Below are 22,440 nucleotides of genomic sequence, written 5' to 3'. Positions count from 1 at the left end.
GATTCATATCACAGCAAAAAATTAAGAAGGAAATATACAAGTCTTTTGGTTGCCAATCTGAATTAATAACTCTTTCTTCTTTCTGTTTGAGAGACAATAGAGAAAAGGTCTTATAGGATAATAAAAATGAATGAAATAAACTATTAAAAGGGAAGATTATGATATTGTAATCTATAAAGTAAGTACTACAGAAACTAATAATCTGTATAAATACTATTTTATATTATATACATTATATTTATATTAATAATCTATGTAAAATAAGCTATTGAAGAACAATAATTTATTTTACATTGGCTAAGGAATGGATTTAAAAGCTAGGCTCTAATGGATCCTAACAGGACTGCTTGCCAGAAAAAATTCATTCAATCATTAATTCATGTCTTTCCACATTTTACGGCCTTTTTCAAGTTCAACCACCTTCACAGGAGACATGGTATTGACCCAAAATATATAACGTTTTCAAGTTCTTCCAATAAAGATATACTTAGAAATAGAACTAGCACCTAGAAATTCACCCAATAATTCACCAAAGTTAAAGCTCAAGTGCTTACGTTTTAGAATTATTTAATAAATTAGACTCTCTTTTCTACTGTTAAATGAAAATACATTCTGGTCCCTTCACAGCTCATGCTGGGCAGAAGCAGGGAGCAGAGAAGTACTGAGCTAAACAGTCACTTCCTCTGTACTTTAGTGCTTTAGAAAGAGTGGGGAGGAAGGGAAAGAGGAGGAATGAGTAGGAGGAGAGCTCGATGCTACTTAATGTAATGAAAATGTAGAAATTCACATTCTATCACAAATAAAAGAATGACTGTATTCAAAAACCTTTATTTACATTTCTGCCACGGGTTGAAATGATTCCTGCATAACTGTCAATGGCATAAGGTATTTACTCTTTCTTAAGAAAGGTGCAAAATTAAACTACCTTTATTAGCAATAGCTCTCAATTTCCCACAAGAAAGACGTAGACTACCCCAATGAGACTCTAAAAATCAGGGCGTACTCACTCATGGTGATGAGAGTCTGGGGAAAAGTGAACCATCCTCTTGTTATTGACAGGACCAGGGGTGCTCACCTGAAAGGAGAGTTGAAACAAAAAATGTCACAGACGAGTTTCTAAAAGAAAAACAACAGCCCCGAACAACAGGGACATTTCCATTTGAGGGCTTCCGATCTAAAATGGAGAATAAAATGTTAATTCTCAAAAGCTAAACAACATTGCATGGACCAAAAGGGTCATTTCCTTTCTGGTAAGAATGGCCTCTTGTTTTGGCTCAGTGTAGTTCCTCTGAGAGAATTTTTAGACTATTTTAAAAGTACCTTTATAATAGAATGTTTCTTAAGAACCAGACCACTGACTCTTGTTTCCAAATATTGCTCAACTGTGCACATATTTAATCATATGTGAAAAAAGGAGGCTCACTTAATTAGTGTTGAGCAAGCAATATTTCCAAAAACCAATTAACCAAAGTTAATTCCTAAATATAAATAACATGTTTTATAGCGCACACTTCTTCAATGCATCCAAAAACTGAAGTCAAGGAAGGAGACACGAGTCCTTTTCCTATAAAGTCAGAATAATCTGTGTATTTACACAGAACAAAATGTAATTTCACCTAAAAGAACAATGTTTTCTTTCTCTATTCCTAAATAAAATGAAAAATCTGCTAAAGAACTGAAGGTTCAATTTTTTTTTCATAATAGAAGCTACTCTCGTTAAAAAAAACTCAGGGTGGCTCAGTTGGTTAAGCGACTGCCTTCGGCTCAGGTCACGATCCTCGAGTCCCGCGATCGAGTCCCGCATCGGGCTCCCTGCTTGGCGGGGAGTCTGCTTCTCCCTCTGACCTTCCCCCCTCTCATGCTCTCTATCTCATTGTCTCTCAAATGAATAAATAAAATCTTTAAAAAAAAAAAAAAAACTCACAACTTTTATTTTATGGAGGGTTCTCAAAAGGGAACGTGAGCAGCACCATGCAAGAAAGAATCTACAATCATAGTCAACAAGACATATCTTACAACAAAAGGTCCTAAGTTATGCTCTGCCATAATAATGATGATGATAATAATAATAATAATAATAATAATAAAGCCCCTCCACAATTATAAAAGTGCCACTTAAAGTACACAATCAGAAAAAAGCCCAATGAGGCAGAAAAATGCCTCTGAAAAAAACCCGTTTGCAAAAAACGATTTATTCCTTTATCACTTGGGTCCCAAGGATACCAGCACACGCTCTGAAATTCCAAGAAATGCAAATATTGCAAGTGTGCGCAGATGATGACATCAAGAACCCGACGGCGGGAGCCCCACAGGTAAACATGTGGCTCAACTCCAGGACTACATCCTGCATTCATCTCAAAATGAGGTTTTCATGCTATTGCAGTGGGCATCCCAGGAATGCAGTAATCCATTCTCTACACTGTGGCTCTGAGAAAAGCCGACCGTGCCTATGTCATGCTTTGTTAGAGGTTCATGATCACATTATCTCGTGGTGGACCTGACACTTTCATTCGGTTTACAGTATGTTCTATGCACAGGCAACTTATTTCCTTTGCCAGGACTGCTGACAACCTTTTCCACACTATATTAATCTTGTTTACTGACTTTATCTTGGTACAAATATCAGAAAACTGAACTTTCTATCTCAGAGAAAGAATAAACAACGTGTTGACAGAAGCAGAAGCTATTTTCAGGGCTAAAATTGCTTGTTTGCCTGAAGCTAGACTTAGGGAAAAATGTTTAAGTCTTGCTCTGGCTTGAAATACATAATCTGAAATTTAATAAATGAAGAAATTTCACATACACCCATGTGGTAAATTGCCTGATGAAAACAATGCAACTGAATACAATAAAACAGAATTTCTAACTAATTTATCCCACAATACAAATGCAAGCTTTCAATCTAGTCAGAAATAATCATACTGTGTATTTCTCAGAAATCATGTATGTATACATGATAAGCTCAATTCAATTGCTGTAAATAAGGCACAAAAGATTTACAGGATCAAAGGTAGATATTTAAATGACTTTACATTTTTACATAATACGTGGCCCTTTTTTTAAAAAATATAGGGCTGAATACCCTTTACTGTTATTTCAAGTCAATTTTTGTTTTACTTTTGAAGATATGCCAATAGCCATAATTTAGGATTATTTTTAAATGAAATTATGCAACACGGAGGTCCACACACGATGATCTCAGGGTTCATGTCACTGGTCTGCCTCAGGAGTAAAATGTTTTTACTCTGGGAACCTTTTGTGACTTTGTGACTAGACACCGTATACTGAAAATCTGAGAATAAGATCTTAATACAGAAATCAGTCCATGGAAAGCAGTACTATACTCAAGTTCCAGTGTATTTTAATTAAATATGGAAGCATGGATTATTAGTAGGTAATTCAAAGTATTATCAAATACCAAGAAACATTGTTATAAAATTCTTTCTAAAAATTTATAATTTAGGGTGAGATAATCCTCTTTATAAAAATAAATGAAGCAGTTTTTTAAACATCACATCCAAGTAATAATTTCATTCCCAAAAAATATGGCTTCCAGTTACTCCAGAAACGTCTAAGAAAGAACACATTTAAAAACATCATCTCTTTAAAATATCCAATAAAATATTCACAGAGTAAAGTTTATTTGTTAGAAAAAGCAGATTTTAGTCCACAAGATTAGATAGGGAACAGGTATTCTGTTCTTCATGAGAAACAGTATCTCCACAATCTAGCTTTCATTATTTGTTAATAAGACTCTGGAGACATTTATGTAATTAGCCAATATTTACTGATGACAATCTTAGACATCACACTATCTGCCCAGAATTCTTACAATCCATTTTTAAATGTTATTACATCAATAGTGACTACATTCCTAAATAAAATAGGTATATTTCTTCTCATTACCTATGTTTATTCCTCCAATCAGGAAGTTAAAAAAAAAAAGAGATATCCCAGCCCAGAAAGGATGGGTGGCCTCTAGATAATAAAGGATTTGCCAACTTCTGGCCTTTGTGGATTGTGAAACAAACTGTAAAGCTAAAAGATCACATGGGTCTTAGTTTTTGCTATTGTTGTTTACAACCAAGTGATCAACCTCAGAAAATAGGAATATCATAGTGACAGAAGAAAAGTAAGTGACCGTTGTACAAGAAAGTACCACTGGGTGGCTCAGTCGTTTAGCGTCTGCCTTCGGCTCAGGTCATGATCCCAGGGTCCTGGGATCGAGTCCCACATGGGGCTCCCTGCTCCGCGGGAAGCCTGCTTCTCCCTCTCCCACTCCCCCTGCTTGTGTTCCCTCTCTCGCTGTGTCTCTCTCCGTCAAATAAATTAATTAAAAAAAAGTGATGGGGCGCCTGGGTGGCTCAGTCGCTAAGCCTCTGCCTTCGGCTCAGGTCATGGTCCCAGGGTCCTGGGATCAAGCCCCGCATGGGGCTCCCTGCTCCGCGGGAAGCCTGCTTCTCCCTCTCCCACTCCCCCTGCTTGTGTTCCCTCTCTCTCTGTGTCTCTCTCTGTCAAATAAGTAAATGAAATCTTTAAAACAAAACAAAACAAAAAAAGAAAGTGCCACTGTCAAAATTCAGAAGGTCAGTAGGTAAGAATATATGGGACATTTAGCTAAATGACATCAATGACAAAATATCTATTCTCTCCATTTCATTAGATATATTAAGACAATTTCTTATTCTTTCTGCCACTGATTTATTGACACCAATTTCATAACTTTCCTCAAAAGATAAACAGAACACTTGGTTATACATCTCATTGTCATTTTGTTGTCATCAAACCCATCCCATTCTTCTACAATTACATACTTGAAAAAATTACTTCCCAAATCAGGGAAACGTATTTGAGACACAACGGATTAACGAAAAGCTTGTTCAATACGGATGATATCCTACTCATATTTTCAAGGATTAAGGTTCCTTCTGTAAATGAAGGAAGTGTTATGGCCCCACATAAATACAAGAAGCTGTTACTCTTTCTTCTCTCCCTCTGATCTAGTCATTCTCCTTCAACTTTGATCTTATATACAATTACATTTTATTTGCTTTCCAAGTGCTATTCTGCTTCAGTACCCACACTGACAAATACTTAGGGTGGCAGGCTGCCATTCGAAAGAAGGCCTTTCAATTTTGTGAGGACTGATCAATCAAATCTGCCCGGCCTCCAGGCTATAAGGAGACCTTGCATGAGACTTCCTGCCACTGTGTCAAGACCCAAAAGTTTTCTGCTTCTCTAAGGACCAGTATTAATTTGACTCAACTTCTCGGAAGAAAGAAACAAGCCCTCAAAGTTTAGCGGGCTCTGTATGAAGGCCCCCCTCGTACATTCAACAAATGTGTCAGTCAAATATACGTGACAGATACTAAGGAAAACAACCGAACAAAACCAGGCTTAAAAATAGGACTTGAAACCCTGGGGGTAGAAGTGAGGGGAGGAGGGCAAAGAGATGGAAGGGAGTTTATTATAGCTGCTCGTTACACATTTATCTTCATTAAAAATCAATCATAAGAAAATAATATCCTGTAAGATTTGTAGTAACTAATTTAATTAATAGCTGTTAAAACAGATGTAAAAAATGTTCATCTTTTAACTCCTTACAGAAAAATACACGCAAAGATTCTCCAAAAGTATTTCAAATGAGTTTTATATCGGTGTTCTAAAAAGTTCTGTTACGAGATAGGTGGAGAACGAGTAAAATATTTCATTGTGTCACCTATTCGCATATATAATATTACAGAATGGTCACAATTCACAAAAGGCACAATCTATTTGGGGATGGAAAACATCCAAGAAGATAACACTAGAATTACTTTTAAAACAATGTACAAAAAAATAAAAATTACTTTAGAATGATTTTTAAAGCAATACACAAAAATGATAACTCAGGGAGCATAAATGGGTATCGTTTATAAGATTAAAGGGAAACAAAATAGTTATCTGATTTAAGAGGAATGGGGGGGGGGGGATGAGAAGGGAGTTGTATGCAATTCTCTCTCCCTGCTCCAATCCATCTTACCAACTTGCCAAATTCAACTTTCTAAATCGCTGCTTTTCAGATGTCAGTTTTCTCATTCCAGAGCCATCCATAGCTCTATGCTGAAAGTAAAATTAAAGCTAATGAGAAATGCATTCAAAGCCCTTCTCTAATCCAATCCTTACTTTCCAGGGTGATCTTTCTGCTCAGGTAGTAACTGACTACTCTCCATGTTCGAAACCCAAAACCGCTCTACTTGATTCAATTCAACAAATATTTACCTACTATGTATGTAAAATTAGCCTTATATTTACTATATAATAAGTGGTGTAGAGTTCCCATTCCATTGGGTGACTATTATACTGTCACAGTGAGTAATCTTTGGGATGTCATGATAAAGTCCTGAGTTTAAGGAACCCCTTTCATTCCAAGATGTTTTGGTTTTTTTTTAAAGAATAATAATAAAAAAAAATCAGCAAGTAATCCATATGCTAATTCATATTTTACCTTCATGTGTCTAGATTTCTATTAAAGTAAAATGTGTATTTATACAGCAGACTAGCAAAAATCCTCTTTACTGGCTACAAGAAACTAAAAAGTAGTAGGTACAAGCAGCACGCCTGATGTGTGCTTGGGAATGTGTTGGATAGGAGGGAGAGGTTGCTGTAAATCTTTAGCCTCTTATTAGGATCTATGTGTCATCTACTATTCATAGCCTTCATGTTAGCTAAATTATATTGTAGTGGATATAACACAGTGTATGAATCTGATGATTTTACCTGGTTGTCAAGGTATTGTTCCATTATATTTTTAGCTATTTTTAATCCTTCTCAGAAGGATGTAAACATGAATAAATAAAGTGTGATAATGACCACCATGATACATCAAAGAGTTAATATAATTGGTAGAAATATTATTGCTATTATTCATGATAATGACTCGCCTAAACTTTATAGCTCTTGCCTGCTTGTAAGGGGTTTTCACAGGCAAGGGGGATAGAGTAAGCATCATTATTCTCAAATACCAGATGAGGGCACATGCCCCAGATCACAAAGACTAAACAGAGCTAGATCTGAACTTCAATTGTCCTATTCACAACCTACTACTTTTTCTCCTAAGGGACTACACAAAGGAGACAATACACCAAAACAAGTGTTTTCTGTATTTGGGGATTTGCTGCAAAAGATGCTTGCGTGAATCCAGAATATACTACTCTTGGAAAACCTTCAGCCTAGAATTAGACATCCAAGGATGATACTCTGGTTCTCACTTGTAACTTAGGGTAAGCTATGGGGCTATTTTAGATATAGGCAAGGATGAACACAGTGGCCCAAACGAGGCTGTTAGCAAGTGTTATGCATTGATTAACGGGAATAAGAAATAGCTCTACTACCAGGCATTACAGCCAAAGTAGTAAAAAATTCAAAACTGTGCTAGAGAGGGGTAAACATTCCATGATGAGAATACGTGAAGGCACTTGGAAAATTAGAGAATGTGGACTATTTTTTTTTTTTTCTTCAGAAGCAGGTATCAATGTAAATGTGAGATTACACCTTCAAACCAGAAAGACTTTATAAATTAGTATCAAAAAAATCACAGGAAATAAAGCTTGCCTTTCAATTGCGGATTAGCCTTCCTAGCAGGAATCCATCTGTGTCAAAGGGAAGATGCTAACCTCTGGCTGCCAGAATCAACCAGAAGAGGTGAATGAAGACAGATTTTGGGTAATTGGAAGTAAGCTTGGCACATGTTCAAGTAACATAGCACATACATTTCTCTAAAAGATAATCGTCAAAATGCGAATTATACTAAACTGATGCAGGTTTAGAAATATGTATGGGTACGTACATGTATATATATGACAACATTGGCAATTGTTACATTTTTAATCTAAAACTAAACAATGTAATTATTTTAAATCCTTAAACAGTTTCTTTTCCTAGTTAAAATAAGTCAGCATTAATAATTAAGAATTTAGAATGACTGGCCTATTAGAACAATAATACTTCTAATTATTAAGTGCATAAATTCTCATTTCTGATATAGACTAATAATGAATGATCTAAATGCTTTAATAGAAAAGATCAATCACTACACAATTAAAAAACAAATACAGCAACAACTTTTTTCATACTGCTCCATGATAATAATTTTTTTTTGAGTAAGAAACTAAAAATTAACCAGCTTGGAATGATGGCAAATAGTGATTAAAGAAGGAGTTTCACTTTGCCGTCCAGTTTAGTAGCAAGCTGTGAGTGGCCTCTGCTGGCTGACCAAAGCTTCCTAAATCACTCATTTATGATGCTTGCAATGTTACGGGCTTCGGAAAAATAAGGATATGCCCACATATATTCATACAAAATCCAGTGTACATAAAGACCTGCCTTTTATAAAAGCAAATGCCAAATAATAAACAAAATGTGCATAAGATGGTGTAAAACAACTTTATAATTTCATCCCAATTCAACATACTTAGATTATACTCAGTATCTATACATCTTCTAAAATTTTAATTTCTATGCCATGATTGTATGTAGATTATCATATTCAATTCATATCGAGCAATCATATCTACATCTAAAAATAAATATTTTCTTGAGAGTCACTACACACACCTGCATACACGCACAAACTGTTTTTCAAAATTAAGTGTATATTTAGTTTTGGTTACTGACTTTGCAGGGAAATACAAAGAAAGAATGAATAAAAAATTCTTTAAAGAATTAGATTTAAAAAAGGCATTAACACACTTTATATAATGGTTTATGAAGATATTGTCCTGGAAATGCAGTAAAGCAAAGCAATTTTAAAGATTTCTGTATTACTGCACCTATGTTTGAGTAAAAGTATTTTATACTCAAAACTTAAAATTACAATCAAGATGTTCAACCTTACTAGTATCAAGTAATGTTAATTCAGTAATCATAATAGAAAAGAAAAAAAGTGTTTCCAATTTTGCTCAGTAGCTTTCTATTAATAAAAATCTCCTGTGCAGGACAGAATTTATGATTTTTTTATTTATCTATTTAAACATACAATTATATATGATTCACTTCATACTCCACCCAATCTATCCATTTAAAATATACCCCATTAAAAATTATTATCAAATATGCCTAATGATGTCAAAAGGTGACTACATTTATTTTAAAAAAGTTATTGTTCTCACATGTGACAATATTTCAGTGTATTTCAACCCTCATTTCAAAATTCAGTCCCATTATCTTGCCTGCTCAAAATTGTTCACAGGGTTAGCTAGCTGACATATAAGATAACCCTCCATCTCACTAGACACCACTGGGATATGACACACTGACCCACAGTAAGCTCTTATTATTAGCCTGAAATATATAGCATGTAATGTAGCTCCTGCCAGGGAATTTGTTTATAAAAATCCTTTTATCTGTCTGGACATTCAAAATGCTTTTAAAAGTAATGTTCAACTATTTAAAGGAATTTCAGACAATAAATAAAAATTCAAATGGGTGCTTTGAAGTCTCCCCTCTTGTCTCTCACTATTCTGCAGAAGTTTTTTTTTTTAAAAAAGGAGTCACATATACAGAAAATAGAAGCTAGAAAGCGTTTTCTCTTTGGAGCTTAGCTTATACAGAGTCTATTATATGAAGGATAGAACTTAAAAAAAAAAAGGAGACTCAATAGTTCTCATTCCTAATGAGCATTACAACATACTGAAAAGCTTGGTACATGTGAAATTAATTTTTTTTGTAGTTAGAGGAGGTCAGGGGGTAACAACAGCAGTAAAGATAATTATGATATTCAGCAAACACAACTGATAACATAAAAAATTAAGATGGTTTTTTGGATGAAAATTTTATCACATATATTAAAAAATTTACTTTAAGAATATAAGCAGACTAGGAAAACATTTAAGTGGTTAGTTATAAATTACTTAAACTATACTTAAAACACATGATTAACATTTCAGTAGTTAAAATTATTCTTTTTCTGTATTAATTATTTGATAATTTATAACAATATTAATAGTTGTGCATATACCTTTTTGAATTGCATATTATTTTCTTCTTTTTCAAATTTTTTTTTTATAAATTAGTCAATTTCTTTCCACCTTAAGTTGACCGTGATGTTGTATGCAATCTTAATTTACATTAAGAGAAAAAAAAATTACAGCTGGTTTTGATGTTTAAAAGATTGTTTCTAAGAATCTCAAGGATGCACTGATAGTAATTTATAAGAAAAATGCTGATAGTCTCCACATTTTAAAACTGATTATCTTAATATGGTTTATATTTAGCAAATAAAACACTTAAGATACTATATTCTATAAGCTATTCTCCTGAAGCAAACACTCAATACAGGCAAACACTCAATCTTCTGTAATGTATTTCAAGACCGGATTATTTTACTGTAAATTGCACTAAAATCTTTCTATAACTTAAAAAAAAAAAAAAGCACATAACAGTAACTTGAGAGGAAAAGAGACAGCAAGTATAAACATATGCAAACTAACTCTTAAGGTATAAATTATGCAAGCTATTCCTTAAGGTATAAATGAGTGAATGAGTTAATTAAAAAAAATCAAATATTAGTTAATCAATAACTGTATAATCTTAGTATAGTACACACTATCCTTCTTCTTGATTTGCAACACAAATCCCAAATAATAATAACTTTAACTTTTAATATCTTTTGGCCAACATGTATTTCAAGCAATAAATCGCACAGTAAAACTCTCCATATTTTGGGGATGCTTATCAGTAGAATTTGCTTGAAATGGAAAGAAGTTAATATCTAGCTTAACTCTGGTTGCACAACACAATCAATCAGCCAGTCAGCGGTGGTTATGTGAAGTAAGTTCTGGCCAATAAGAAGTACATGCAATCACTGGTGGAGCTTTTAAGGAAAATTCTTTCAGTGGGATTTACTTAGTGGGCATGAGCCTTGTGCCCTTCTTTGTACTTTAGGTTGCCTGGGATGTAGGCAACAACATCCATTTTTTTGAGTAGGAGTTAAAGACCACAAGAATCAAAGGTTTCCATCCTGCCATCCTTTATCTGGATAATGTAGCCATCAAATACCTTCCCATAACATGAGGGAAAAAACAAAACAAAACCCCTTCTTGTTCAAACTTCCATTATTTGAGCATCTTGTTACATGCACCAAGCTCAATCCCTAATGAATAATAATAATGATGATGCCATGGTAGCCATTAAATTCTACCTTTCTTCTTAAAAAACCAAAAACACGCCATTAAGTGGGTCAGGAATCCACCGAAAGAGAAGAGATACTGAACATCTAATTTATATGCCCAGCACAGTGCTAGGTGCTATAGAATATTCTAAAGAACTGCATAATATAAACCCTGCTAGGGGCGCCTGAGTGGCTCAGTCGGTTAAGCATCTGCCTTTGGCTCAGGTCATGATCCCAGGGTCCTGGGATTGAGCCCTGTATCAGGCTCCCCTCTAAGCGGGGAGTCTACTTCTCCCTCTCTCTCTCTGCCTTCACCCTGCTCATGCTCTTTCTCTCTCAAGTAAATAAATAAAATCTTAAAAAAAAAAAAAAAACCCTGCTAGCTAATAGGTTGCAAACTTAAAAAACATGAAGTCAATGCAGATTAAACAACTGCTAAACTGTGTGTATTGAGTTCATAACTGCAACAGCAGTTGACAAAAGAGAGATCATTAAGGCCCAACTTAGCAAATGTGATTTGGGGAGGAGTTGGGGCTTATGCTGAGTGCTAGAGACGGGTAGTGTTTAAGCTGAAGGAAGGAGGGCAATTACATGCTAAACACAGATACGCAGTATGGATCATAAGGGTGTATAGTTTGGAAACAAAGAAATAAGCCTGACTAGAAGTCTGCTGGAAAAAAAAAAAAAGCTGGATAAGTAATAAAGTTTCAGAAATCTAGGAATACGATTCATTCTGTAAAATAATCTATGTGCAAGGCTTCCAAACTTATGCTAGGTTATCCACCTAGTTGATACTGTCCAACTCCGGTAGGAAGAGAGAGCCCCAAATAAAAAGGAATAAAAACAAACCAAAAAGGAAGTAATAATTTCATATTTTAAATCACTGTATTTTCACCTTCACTAAATCCCTATCTCTTGTTGCTTTTGGGTTTCTGTATCAAGAGCCTGGAAGATGCAAATACAGTTTCCTGTAACTACTTACAGCATGAAGAGGCGCCCTTTCTGCCCATGATGGCGGGGCTGTGGCGCTTCCTGCCCACCCCCCTCCTGTGGACCACGAAAGGAGAGTTGAAGCTGAAGTAGGGGGAGTAAGTTAGAAACCCATGTTCTAACTGCTCCCACTTGTCTGGGGCAAGGTAAGGTATAAGACCAGAGAACTGTGGGGAACTGAGGAAAGTCTGCTTCCTGAGGCACAGGTGATGAGGAGGCAAGTCTCTAAGAGAGGCCACATTTGAGTTGGCACCCTGCCCAACCTGGCACAGGAGGAAAAACGCCGTATCTGTGGAAGGAGGGGGCTAGAGAGATAGCCTGAGAATGCTACTGGTCCCCCGAGCCTGGGTGACCCAGGAATACCTGTAACCCAGGGGGGGGGTAGTCAAAGAAGCACAGGACTTGTAGATCAGGGGCAACTGACTAGAATCCATGGGATTCAGTCATGGGTACCAGCATGACACCTCAAAAAGACCAAACAGAACCAGATTCATGTGAGTGAATGAGACACCGGGCTTCAGACTAGACTAGCCAGCTAGAGATCAGCAAGGACCAAAAAATAGTGAAGAGACAATAAGATGGTGCAAGAATCTAAGGTAGTCTCCTCCATAACCTCCATGGCACCTAAGCTCCCCACTGCCATCTTGGAGAGAAGTAGATAGGAAGGGAAGAACTGCAAGACCAAGCATTTGTTAGAAAAAGGGTAAGCTGCCCAAAATAATACCCTATACTGAGATACAGTAATTGGCAAATCTATACCACTTTCCACGACCCCTGCTCCCCACTCCATGCTCTCCTTTCCCTCATGGTCCCTACACCTCGTAGTAATAAGTGAAACCTCATGAGAAATATCAAATGTCCTAAATAAAGAAGCTACATTTTCTTTTGTCCAGCTATTAAGTTTTTGCCCCACTACACTTATAAACTGACATCAGTCCTTTAAATATATTCATTAATAGAATTATCCTTACACTAGAATACATGAATATTGTTCTATGTGATACACAAGTAAGCAATAAAGCATAAATGCACTACTAGTTTAAGCTTTTTCTCTGTTTTATGGCAAAATTCCACATGATGTATATCATATTTTTCAATCTGCGGGTTATAAAATCAATTGTGACAAAAACATACTTTCATGGTAAGATTAGAAAACAAAGCAATATGGAGTCTTAGCAGTAATTCTTGCTGTCCAATGCAGTGATCACAACGGGATACGTAATCCACCAGGTTTAACAAAATGAACTAGAATTTATGGATGTCATCCACTGTTTTCTTCTTCTCCAGTATAAAGTGGTTCTTAGGAGGAAAGCAGTATAGTGATTAAAAGTGTGGGCTATGAATCTGGAAGAATCCAAATCCTGATTCTTCCACATTTCAGCTCTAAGATTGCCTCAATTCCCGCATCTGTAAAATGGGGATGGAAACAGTATCTTTTTTATACAGTCATTATGAGAATTAAAGGAGACAATCTGAAAAGCACATAGATCAGTGTCTGCCTATTATTATTGGTACGACTCGACTTTGAGACAAATGCAAGATGCAACTGTAATAATAAGATGACACAAATCAGTATTACAGTAGATAGAAGCATTGAGTAAGGAGCTTTTACGGGGCGGGAGGGAGCTGGAAATGAGGGGGTGTGCCTGCAGAGCAAAGGTGCAATGGGAGAGCTTCATTACTGGGCCTATCATCACTCTTTTCAGTGAATTACTTGAAACACTCTTGGTTAGGGTTGATAAAAATCAGATGGGCAACTGTTTTTCATGCGCATATTAGAAATGCAGATACATGTTTACTATATAAAACACACGCATTACAAAGAAGAGTTACTTTACACATTAAGTTGCAATGACATGGTAGCCAGTCCAAGTCACAAGACTTCATTCAGTAATTTCCACAAAGACATTATTCGTGACTCCATAGGCTGGTGCTTTTCTGATGCTTTTCAATTAGTGGAAAGGCCATGGGTTTAAATAAAATAGAGTTAAGTATCTTATCTATAATAATGGTCTCTAAATTGAATGTTTTACAGCTGATTTGCTGTTCTTGGCCAATTCTAAGAGCCTGAAGGAAACTTGAACTGGCAGACCATTTGAATACATGCTTTCGAAGTAATAAAGGGAACTCAACTCCTCCTGTATCCAACTTCAAACACACACACACACACTTTCTTTGATTTTACACAGAAAAACAGTGAATAAACCTTGAAGTCTTCTCTGACCACACACAACAGAAGTAACTTCTCTCCCCACTTTGAATTTGTATATTTCCTTGTATCTTATGTCACATAACAGACTGCCTCATGTTAAAATTGCAAATATATGTCAGTCTCCTCTACAAACCTATGCATTTCTCAAGAGCAGTGGCTTTTGTCTAATTTACTGTTGTACCACCAACAGAACCTGGTATGCCAGCCTACACAGAACCATGTATTGAAATCATCAAAAGCACAAACATTGTTCACTACCACTGATTAGCACTTTGTGGTAGCATAAGACAACTCAGTATATATTCCAAGTAACTCAAAAGCAGGTTGAATACTATAGTCTTTTTAAAAAATCTGGATACGTTGTGTTAGAAACCATGCTGCTATCTGTAGAGCTAAACCCCCTCTAAGAGCAGTTCCACAAAATTAAAAAATGCAAAAGATAAAGCCTGGTAGGAGGTATGTGGAGAATAAATGGAGTAAAAGAATATAATTTACTAAGTGCTTTGCATAAAGAATAGTCCGCAATTTTTAAAATACAGAAAATGAAAGAGATGCAATTACTCTTTAATGAACACCTCAAACAATTTCACATAAGTTGGTCAAATGTAACAAGGAAAAAAGACTGAGAAAAAAGAAAAAAAGTTGGCAAATTACCTTTCCAGAGTAGCACACTATTAAGAGAATTCACAGACAGAAAGAAGCCTGTCGAATACTAGCCTATGCTGAGAAAATGGTAGACTACTACATGCTCTTAAAATCCATTCTAGAAGAAGTTATCCATAAAGCAATGGTAGCATCTCAGCATCAATATAATTAAGAGACTAGATAATGACCAACTATTCTAGAATTGTCCCACAGGTATTAACTCTGAGCCCCATGGCCACTAAGCCACACCATGGAATCAGAAACAATGAGATCTTCCAGCACGGTCGGTTTGTGAAACACTGACATGATGTCACTACAAACCAACTCTGTGGGACTCGGTGTACAAAATGCCAAGCAGCACACTCCACTGGACCATGAACAAGCCCAAGTGCAGAGATAACTGTTTTAGTCTTCCCTTTTGTCCTTTGTGATGAGCCCAGTATGTACTATAATTTATGGATTATTAATTATAATTTAATATATAACATATAATTTAATTTAATAATAATTAATTATTATTGATTTTAACAAACACTGATCGAGCACTTTCTGGGCGGCACAGACTCTTAGAAGCTGCACGCATTTCCACTATCACTCCTGCTCGCAACTCTGCAAGATTTTAATTATTATCTCAATCTCGCACATGAGGCTCAGAGAGATTAAAACCACCCACTTGAGGCCACCTACTTAACAAGTAGTGGAGACAGTATTTGAGTCCAGAAATGTCTGGTTCATGTACTCGACAAGAAAATACTGAGCCTTGACTACATGTCCTGGGAAAAAGAAGAGGAAGAGACACACCAGAGAACAAGACTGACCAGGACCCTGCATTTATGGGATTTGCATTTGAGTCCAGGGAGACACAATGAAATAAAAACAAACAAATATACAAGAATACTATAGACTGTGGTCAATTCTATGAAGGAAATAAATCAGGAGGATGTGGTGGGGAAATGGAACCTCACCTGAGTCCTGAAGGATGAGATGGAGCAGCCAAGCTAAGGGTTGGAAGAATGGGGACACTCCTAGTCAAAGGCAATAGCATAGGAAGGTGTGGAAGCAGGGAAGAGTTTACAAGCTCCAGGAGAGGCAAGGAGGTCGGGGTGCGCAAGGGAAGACTGGTTAAGGTATAAGGTCAGAGAGCACGAAGGAGCCAGAACACGCAGGGCAACTTTAGTTCGAAGAAGTTGTGCTCTTTTCTTTATACCAGCAGTTCTCAAACTTTATACTCTTAAAAATAATTGAGGACTCCAAAGAGCTTTTATTTATATGGTTTATAGGTATTGACATGTGCTGTATTGGAAATTAAAACTGTGTTAATTTTGGAACCCAACAATATCCAACACTCTTCCTAGAGACTCTGCAAAATACCACCATGTTCTCATGAAAAACAGAGATGAAAAAGACAAATATCTTAGTACTATTATGAGAACAGTTTTGCCCTTGTGGATCCCCTGAGGAGACTTGGGGATTCTCTGGGATTCCCAGACTATACTTGGAGAGCCACCGCCATATACCATGGTTGTCCAAGCGTGGCCCCCAGGCCAGCAGTACCAACATCACCTGGGACCATGTTAGAAATGCAAATTCTCAGGCCTCATCCCAGGCCTATTGGACTAGAACCTCTGGGAGTGAAGGTCCACCATCTGTGTTTTAACAAGCCCTCCATGTGACTCTGGTCCTTTCAAAAGTTTGAGGACCATTGTTCTAGACTTTACTGAAGATGGTAGGACAAAGTGGGAAAAACACCAACAGGGAGGTCATATGAAATGCTTTTAAAATATGCAAAAATTGGCTGCTACAGCATAAATACATAGCTCGAAACCAAAGGCAGGAAGAAAAAAATGTTTAAAAACCCTGCAGCAAGAAGGAGAATCAATAGAAGGGTGACTTCTTTTTGAACAAAGGTTTCAGAGTGAATGGAAATTGAAGAGGCAAAACTGGAAAGAAACACTGACAGATTCTGCAAATATGTATGGCAGCAAATCCAAATGTCGATCTTCATGGCTGAATAAGACCAAAAGCACTGGTGTTAAAGTGTCAGTCTTAGGCATATGGAGACCCAGAGATAATAAAACGATATCAAACGTGCTAACCAAGATAATATATTTATGAAGAAAAAAAGCTAATTTTTATCGAATCCTATCTCAGTTCTCACAAATAATTCTTCCTAAAGGGAATAACTCCACATAACTTGTCAAACCTTGTTTAGCAGTACAAAGGAACAAACAAACGAGTTTGTCTGGTGATACATATTAATATTTTAATTAACTCATTTAAAAACTGTCACTGTGTACACCAAGTAATATTTTGGTTCCTTTCACTGAATCTTACCTAAGTCCCATAACATTACTACGTACTTGTATCCATAATGATATAATAATTATCCTTTGGGCTCCTACCAACTTCTATATATTCTAATCATTATACTTATATTATTTATTACACTGTATTTTAATTAGCTGTTTATTTATCTAACCCTCTCATAGACTATAAGCATCAAAGATAGAGAGTAAGAACCATGTATTACTCAACATTGTTTCTCCCTACATTGTATAGTGTCTGGCACATGCTAGATATGAAATGAAGCAATATTCACTTGTTGACTTAGGTATTTATGTTCTATCTTGACATCTGCATTGAAATCTCAACAAAGGCCATGGCTGATATTTTAACTGCTTTGAAACACAAGTAACAGAATGCTAAGTACACCTGTTTTCAGTAAGCCCTTGGTTACTGAATATAGATACAGATGCATATCTCTTGTAAATGACAATGGAAAGAACAAATATAATAAGTGGGAAAAACTCAACAGGCTGTTTTAATTATGTGTAGAAATGTTTCAACGAATATAAAATAAGATCGATCAAAAGGATTCTTACAGATCTTACAGTTAATTCCCTCACCCCATATTTTTTTTAAAAAATTCCATACCACTCAGATTTTGAAGCTACAGGAGCAACCATAAAAATATTCCGACCTGGTGATGGGTATTAAAGAGGGCACATACTGCATGGAGCACTGGGTGTTATACTCAAACAATGAATCATGGAACACTACATCAAAAACTAATGATGTAATGTATGGTGATTAACATAACATAATAAAATAAAAAAAAAAATATTCCGGCAATTCTTACTAATTCTCAAATGAGAAACCCTAGACTACAATGTAAAATTATTTTTAACTGGGTAAAGTACTAGCTTCATAACCAAAAAGTGCCCATCTTCTTATTAGTGATCAGGGTCTTGATGGCCTGATATGAAACAAAACCACATTTCATACTCAAAATGAAATTCTGCTTTAAACTGTTTCTTGTATTTATTAAACTCCTTATAGTCTGTGCAAAAGTATTCAGGATGTCTAAAGACAATAAAAGCTCATGAGTGGTACCCTATGAACCCATGACCACCTGGACTAAGCAACAATCCATTGTCCTCCTTAAATCTGGACCCTTTCGGTTCTCTCCCAAATCTCTCGGGTGACCAGATGTCACATGACCACACAGTTGGCTAAGGTACATACAGTATTTTCTGTAACATGAGCTGTAAAGTACTATCTGCATTTAGCTTAGGATACTACAGACACCTGGCTCAGCTACTTAGTTCAACTTAGCATTAAATATTTGGAGCTTAGCGTGGATTTTAAAGTCCTACTGTCTTGTTCAAATTCAGGCTTTGCCACTTTCTACCTATACAAGTTATTTTACTTTTCTTTATTTTTGTTGCCTTATGTGTGAAAGGGCAATGGGCGATAATAGTAATACCTGCCTCATAGGTCTCTTATGGGAATTACAATAGTTAGTACACGTCAAATCCTGGTAAAATGCCTCGCACATAGGAAGGACTCATAAATGCTAGCTATTATTATTAGTAGTACATCTAGATTTCATAGCCCCAATCTGCTTTACCAACAGGCTTGATTGACATTTCACTTCAGACCTTGCTGGCAGGGCTATTCATTCCTTTGTTGTTGGTTTTTAGTTCCAATCATTTGACTTAATCAATCTGAATGAAAAAATAACTTCTTCTGTATTTGATTGTTACTTCAATGTCAAGAACCCATGCACTCAAGTTGAGTAGGCAGACATGTGACATTGAGGTAACAGTCTAATAAGGAGGAAGTTATTATTTTCTTTTTAGGTTAATGTATAAAATTAAGTCAAAGCCAAAATACACCTTATTCTATCTAAATATTACCTACAATATTTGTTGAATGAATGAACAGACAACTGACTCAGGTTTTCTGTGGGTGCTCAGTATATTTGGAATTGGAATTAAAGACCAACAAGAAAGGAATGAGTAACCTACCACAAACTCTAGCAATAGATTCACCACAATACCTCCACTGATTTCAGATTTCAAAGATGTTTAAGAATATTTTATTCCTTATCACTTTACCCTCCTCTTTTCTTCCCTGTATCACTTAAATGTTACTTTTTTATTCTTTCTTTGCATGGTTTAATGCAAATCCTGCAGAACTTTCTATTTGTATGGTTACTCACTATGAATCCTTACACAGCTAGCAAAACTTTAAACCCACTATGCATGAGAAACTTTCTGGACTACAGAGGAAAGTAAACATAATTAAAATATACGTAAAATTTGGTAGTTCATGACCACGATGCATTCGTATAAAACAAAAGACAAAAAACAAAACAAAGAAAACCCTGCCAAACCATATGACAAAACCATCATATCGCCACACTTCTTTATCTCTTCTAATTCAAAGTATCTCTTCCAGTTTTCCAGGGTGATACCTCTGCCTTTCATTCCTTTCTCTACATATTTGTTTTTTGGGAAAGTACATTAACTCTCCTACCTTCAACCATCACCTTCTCATTGATCGATCACATAATGCATAGCTTTTTCTCCTCTGAAGTTCCATACTTCCACAACTAGCCTCACACTTCCAGGAACCCTTTTGGATGTTTCTTTCTGGAAAGGCAAGAATCACCTCAAGCTCAAGCCCATTATAGCCGAGTAAATTCATTAAATTCCCTCTCCAATTAACTTCCCCTCATGAAGTTCAATTCTTAATTTTTAGAAATGAATGAATGAATGAATGGATGTACGTATGGATGCATTTATGGCTACTGGTCAACGGCAGCATTTTTCTAGCCTCACAAATGAGAGAATGCGGGAGTCACCTAACTCGGAAAAATCTGGTTGTTATCTTCCATCACGGAACAGAAGAGAGAATGAGTACTTTGTGGACAGATGAAGTCATCTCGGCTCTGCCGCATATTAACTATATAACCTAGCCACATAAATTAATTCCTCTTTGCCTCAATTAGTCTCACCTATAATTGGGCCTATTGGTGATGTTGCAGGTTTTCGGTAAGGATTAAAAACAGAGAACATATAGGGAAAAAGGAAGCACATCTCTCTGGCTCAGAGTAGGCAAACACATACATTGAATATCTTATCAAGACTTTTGTGTCGGGGTGCCTGGGTGGCTCAGTCGTTAAGCACCTGCCTTTGGCTCAGGTCGTGGTCCCAAGGTCCTGGGATCGAGCCCCGCATCGGGCTCCCTGCTCCGCGGGAAGCCTGCTTCTCCCTCTCCCACTCCCCCTGCTTGTGTTCCCTCTCTCACTGTGTCTCTGTCAAATAAATAAAATCTTAAAAAAAAAAAAAAAGACTTCTGTGTCAGGGATTGTCACTCTTATAATTCAAATTCCTTCCAGCCTCTTACTTCACTTTTCTTTTATTTGCACGGTGCCTCTCTTACGCTCTATCTGTCCAGGCCTTAACTACACAGAAGGCCTAATTTGCTGACATCATCTACAGCGCATTCCCCATTTCTATCAGCCTACGTTTTCCTCTTCTTTCTGTGAAATCATACTGCAATTATGGAGAATACTATACAATTTTTAACTTAACTGCTTGCTCTCTAGTCATTAGGGAGGTTTTGCCTAAATGGTAACCTCTATAAGGATTAAATCCTTAATCAATTGATGTGATGAAATCACAATGTGAAAAAAACCCAACCCAGATGTATGAGCTTTGATAAGTCACTTCATGTCCCTGGACCTCAATTTTCTAATTTGTTCAAGAAAATTCAATATTTTCTCTAAAATCCTTTACATCAAAAGCATTCTGTGATTCTAAGTTGAGTGCTTAGATCATTTTCATAAAGATTAGAAATCAAAGAAAAGGAGTCCTTTTTGGCTTCTTCCTTCTCTCTGAATTTGTTTTCAATTTTTTTTAAAGATTTTATTTATTTATTTGACAGCGAGAAGGACAGCGAGAGAGGGGACACAAGCAGGGGGAGTGGGAAACGGGGAAGCAGGCTTCCCGCTGAGCAGAGAGCCCGATGAGGGGCTCGATCCCAGGACCCTGGGATCACGACCTGAGCCGAAGGCAGACGCTTAACGACTGAGCCACCGAGGCGCCCTCTCTCTGAATTTCCTTAGTCCTTTGTTCATTCCATTAATAAAGCACTTACCTTACCACGTTAGATTAAGTACATGTCTACCCTGCTAGATAGCAAATCTCTTGACAGTAGAGCCTGTTTCAATTAATCTTTGTACCTGGGGTTACTTCAGACAACATGTGACACATAGTAGGCATTCAATATATATTTGCTAAATTGAAAATAATTAGCTTAAGAGGTTTGAGATGGGCAAGAACATATACAAATTTTGCTTTGTACTGAACACAAGTACTCTCTACAAAACCCTGTTCACAGGCCACCACTCCCCACTTCCATAATGTCTTGACACCACTCAAAATATTAAAGTATAAGAAGTGAAAGACTCATCACTACAATAAATAAAACCACTTCAAATAATAAGGATGGTGGAACAGAAGAGTCAAACTCCTCAAAGTTCAAACAAACCATTTAGGAGTTCGATTCCCATTTAAATCAAATAAAAAAAACCCAAAATGCTTAATTTGGTAAATAAAACTTTCCCACTAATTCAATAATCTGGATAATTTCAAGTATTTCAAAATGACAATGATAGAGTAATTTCATCCTTGAAGAATTTGATACTGAAAACTGAGAATATTTTTAAATTTCAAAAATTAAAAACAAAATCAAGAAACTAAAAAAACCCCAAAAAACCAATGATCAGATTATAATATCTGAAAATGCCTTACAGAATTTTTTTTCAGGTGAAAACACCTGGTTTTAATTACATAGACTTTCTGGTCTCCCTTACCAGAACCCTTTATTTTCAGACTGTATAAAGAGAAATAAGTATAAAACACCTCTGCCCTACCTTTTCATTACAAAACAGATGGATTCTTTTTCTTTTCTTTTTTAAAACAGATGGATTCTGCTTTAGATGGATTCATATAGGTATCAATAACTGGGAAGTCTATAGCCTTAAAAAAAAAAATGAACTAAAGACGTTTCACAAGAGAATTTAATTTTTTTTAAGTTTATTTATTTATATATTTATTTTTAGTAATCTCTACACCAGAGTGGAGCTTGAACT

At 36.1% G+C, this 22,440-nt stretch overlaps 1 protein-coding gene across 2 annotated transcripts in view; it reads right to left on the bottom strand.

Annotated features, from left to right (window-relative positions):
* GPATCH2 (G-patch domain containing 2) overlaps positions 1–22,440 on the bottom strand; it is a 170,620-nt gene that overhangs the window by 63,217 nt on the left and 84,963 nt on the right. For both annotated transcript variants that reach the window (XM_021698396.1, XM_021698397.1), the window contains exon 6: positions 1,008–1,075. In XM_021698396.1, the coding sequence (XP_021554071.1) occupies positions 1,008–1,075 (68 nt within the window). The remainder of the gene's footprint in view (positions 1–1,007; positions 1,076–22,440) is intronic.

Source organism: Neomonachus schauinslandi, chromosome 6 (genome assembly GCF_002201575.2).
Source record: "Neomonachus schauinslandi chromosome 6, ASM220157v2, whole genome shotgun sequence".
NCBI classification, from domain to species: domain Eukaryota; kingdom Metazoa; phylum Chordata; class Mammalia; order Carnivora; family Phocidae; genus Neomonachus; species Neomonachus schauinslandi.
This window is presented reverse-complemented; position numbering and strand designations above follow the sequence as displayed.